Consider the following 2,500-nt stretch of genomic DNA (forward strand, 5'->3'; position numbering starts at 1 on the left):
GAGAGAGAATGGCGGGGGGGGATGTGAAAGTGTATAACTGTACAAATAACCTCCAGCCCTTCCTTTAAACATGCAAATACACACACACACACAATTTCAAATACTAGCACTTACTGTGTTTCCCACGTTGCGAAGACCTATTCTCCCGCTCCCTACGGGGATGTGGAGCTGCTCCTGCTAGGAGAAGAGGCTTAGATAAGACAGCCTGCCATTACCAGTCATTAAACATCGACAGTCACACTCAGTCCTGTGAAAGACGTGTGTGTTATGTGTGTGTGTGTTCTGTGGTGTTTCCAACAGTGTGTGTCTGCACGGTGTATCTCGACACTGATAGGCCTGCTCTCACCCCTGGGTGTTTCTGTGGCCTAGTATTTGACCCCTGTGTGTGTTTGTTCTGACCCCTGTTTGTCAGTCCCTGAAGGTTTGTGTGTGTGTGTGTGTGTCTGCGTGTGTGCATGTGTGCGTGTGTGTGCGTGCGTGTGCGTGTGCGTGTGCGTGTGCGTGCGTGTGCGTGCGTGTGTGTGTGTGTGTGTGTGTGTTCAGTGTCTTGGGGACAGATTTAGCCTACTTATCTCATTAGGGTAGCCGGGAAGGCTATTATAAGGAGGTCAACACCAAACCCTCATCCAATAAGGAGCAGGGCACGCTGACAGGTGCTGAAACCTTACCTCTTCTTCTCCTGTATCCATATACTACGTCCCTAAAACCCCCAAAACTCACAACAAAGCCTCCCCTCCAAAAATGCATTGGCAAACACACTCTACAATGGCTACTACCCAAAAACCCAGGCCCTGGACAAGATTCTGGTTCCAACCAAGCACTGACACACCTATTTCCACAAACACACTGTACGGCCGGTCTTCATGACGTATTGAATCGTGTGTGTTTGTGCTGGGGACCTCTGATCTAAATCAAGGATAACAGGAGTTCTCTATGGCTGTTTTACCTCCTTATCTGCCACCAGCAGCAGGCCCATGAGGGAGGTGTACAGGACGGACTGGGAGATGTCGGCGGTCTCGTGCTGCACGGCTTTCTGGGACACTAGCGTTCGGCACAGAGCCTGACACGTTCCCTCGATGGTGGCCCGAGTCTCGCCGTCTCTCATAGTGACCGCAGCCTCCCTTGACGTGAGCCTCTACTCCTACAGCCTCCCACAGCCTCTACCGAGAAGACTGGGCCGCTCTGGCTCAGGAGGTCGTGTGTGTGTTATGTGTGGTCGTGTGTGTGTTATGTATACCTGAAAGAGAGAATCTCTTTTAAATGAATGAGATTCGATTAGGAGGGCAAATCCCTCTGGGAACGCACACCAGTGAAGGAGGGAAGTGGTAATTCACTACAGTATCATTAAGGACCTGACATGGAGATGAAGGGTAGGTGTAAATCCCTAAGTTGATCAAGTTAGATCCAGTTGATCCTTTCTGGCACATCGGAATGTGCTCCTGTGACACAAGTAGTAAGGAAAGCCTGTACTGTTCCCCTGAACACTGAGGGCTAAGCCCTAACCCTAACCCTAACACTAGCCCTAACCCTAACCCTGATGGAACAGAGAGCAGGAGATCCTACAGTATATTCTACCACCATGAGTAGATGGCTTGACCCATCCTAGAATAACAGGATATCTATTCCTATAACAGTACAGAGAGCCACCAACTTAGAGATGCTTAAAATAAATTCCACACCTGACCAGACCTGTCCTGTCCTGTCCTTCTGTTGTGAGAGGACACTTACATAACCTCCAACTTCATATTACCTCTCATAGGTAACGGTGGCTCATCTGTCACTGTATGCTTTTCTATCTACTGTATGTAACACAGGTGAAATGCAGATCATACATATTTAACATGAAGACAAGCTATAAGATTCTAACAAGACTCACCTGGTTAGACTGTCTCAATCACACATCACCTGCTCAGCGTTAGGACAGTGGAAGAGGTTGTCTTCAGGTTCCCTCAATCTCCATCAGCTACTCCTGGAAGACTACCTCTCTCTCCTGTCTACTCCTGGAAGACTACCTCTCTCTCCTGTCTTCTCCTGGAAGACTACCTCTCTCTCCTGTCTACTCCTGGAAGACTACCTCTCTCTCCTGTCTACTCCTGGAAGACTACCTCTCTCTCCTGTCTACTCCTGGAAGACTACCTCTCTCTCCTGTCTTCTCCTGGAAGACTACCTCTCTCTCCTGTCTACTCCTGGAAGACTACCTCTCTCTCCTGTCTTCTTACCAGTGTGAGTTCAGATAGATATAGAGAGAGAGAGACAGAGAGAGAGAGAGAGAGAGAGAGAGAGAGAGGGTGTGTGTGTGTGTGTGTGTGCGTCGGAGACATAATCGTCCCTAATCTTTCCCCTCTGGATCTGGTTGCCTATACATAGCCCTACCTGTGTCTACTTACTGCAGCTTGGCCTCGACGGCACCTCAGCGGAACAAACACACAGACTTCAGGCTCCATCTTAACGGTCCCTCCTAAACACCTCTGTACCCCCACTACCCCCCTGTACTAACCCT

The 2,500-nt window shown here is 49.3% G+C and overlaps 1 protein-coding gene across 1 annotated transcript in view; it reads right to left on the reverse strand.

The window, feature by feature from the left end:
• The window catches only part of LOC310808091 (RNA-binding protein 10-like), a gene marked incomplete at its 5' end in the record, with an annotated part of 7,888 nt that extends 6,783 nt beyond the window's left edge, over nt 1-1,105 (reverse strand). Inside the window, 2 exon segments of the mRNA XM_083674791.1 lie at nt 115-174; nt 947-1,105. Coding sequence (XP_083530917.1) covers nt 115-174; nt 947-1,105 — 219 coding nt within the window.
• Between the last annotated feature and the right edge of the window lie 1,395 nt (nt 1,106-2,500).

The sequence above is a fragment of the Argentina silus genome, assembly GCF_951799395.1.
Source record: "Argentina silus genome assembly, chromosome: 8".
NCBI lineage: Eukaryota > Metazoa > Chordata > Actinopteri > Argentiniformes > Argentinidae > Argentina > Argentina silus.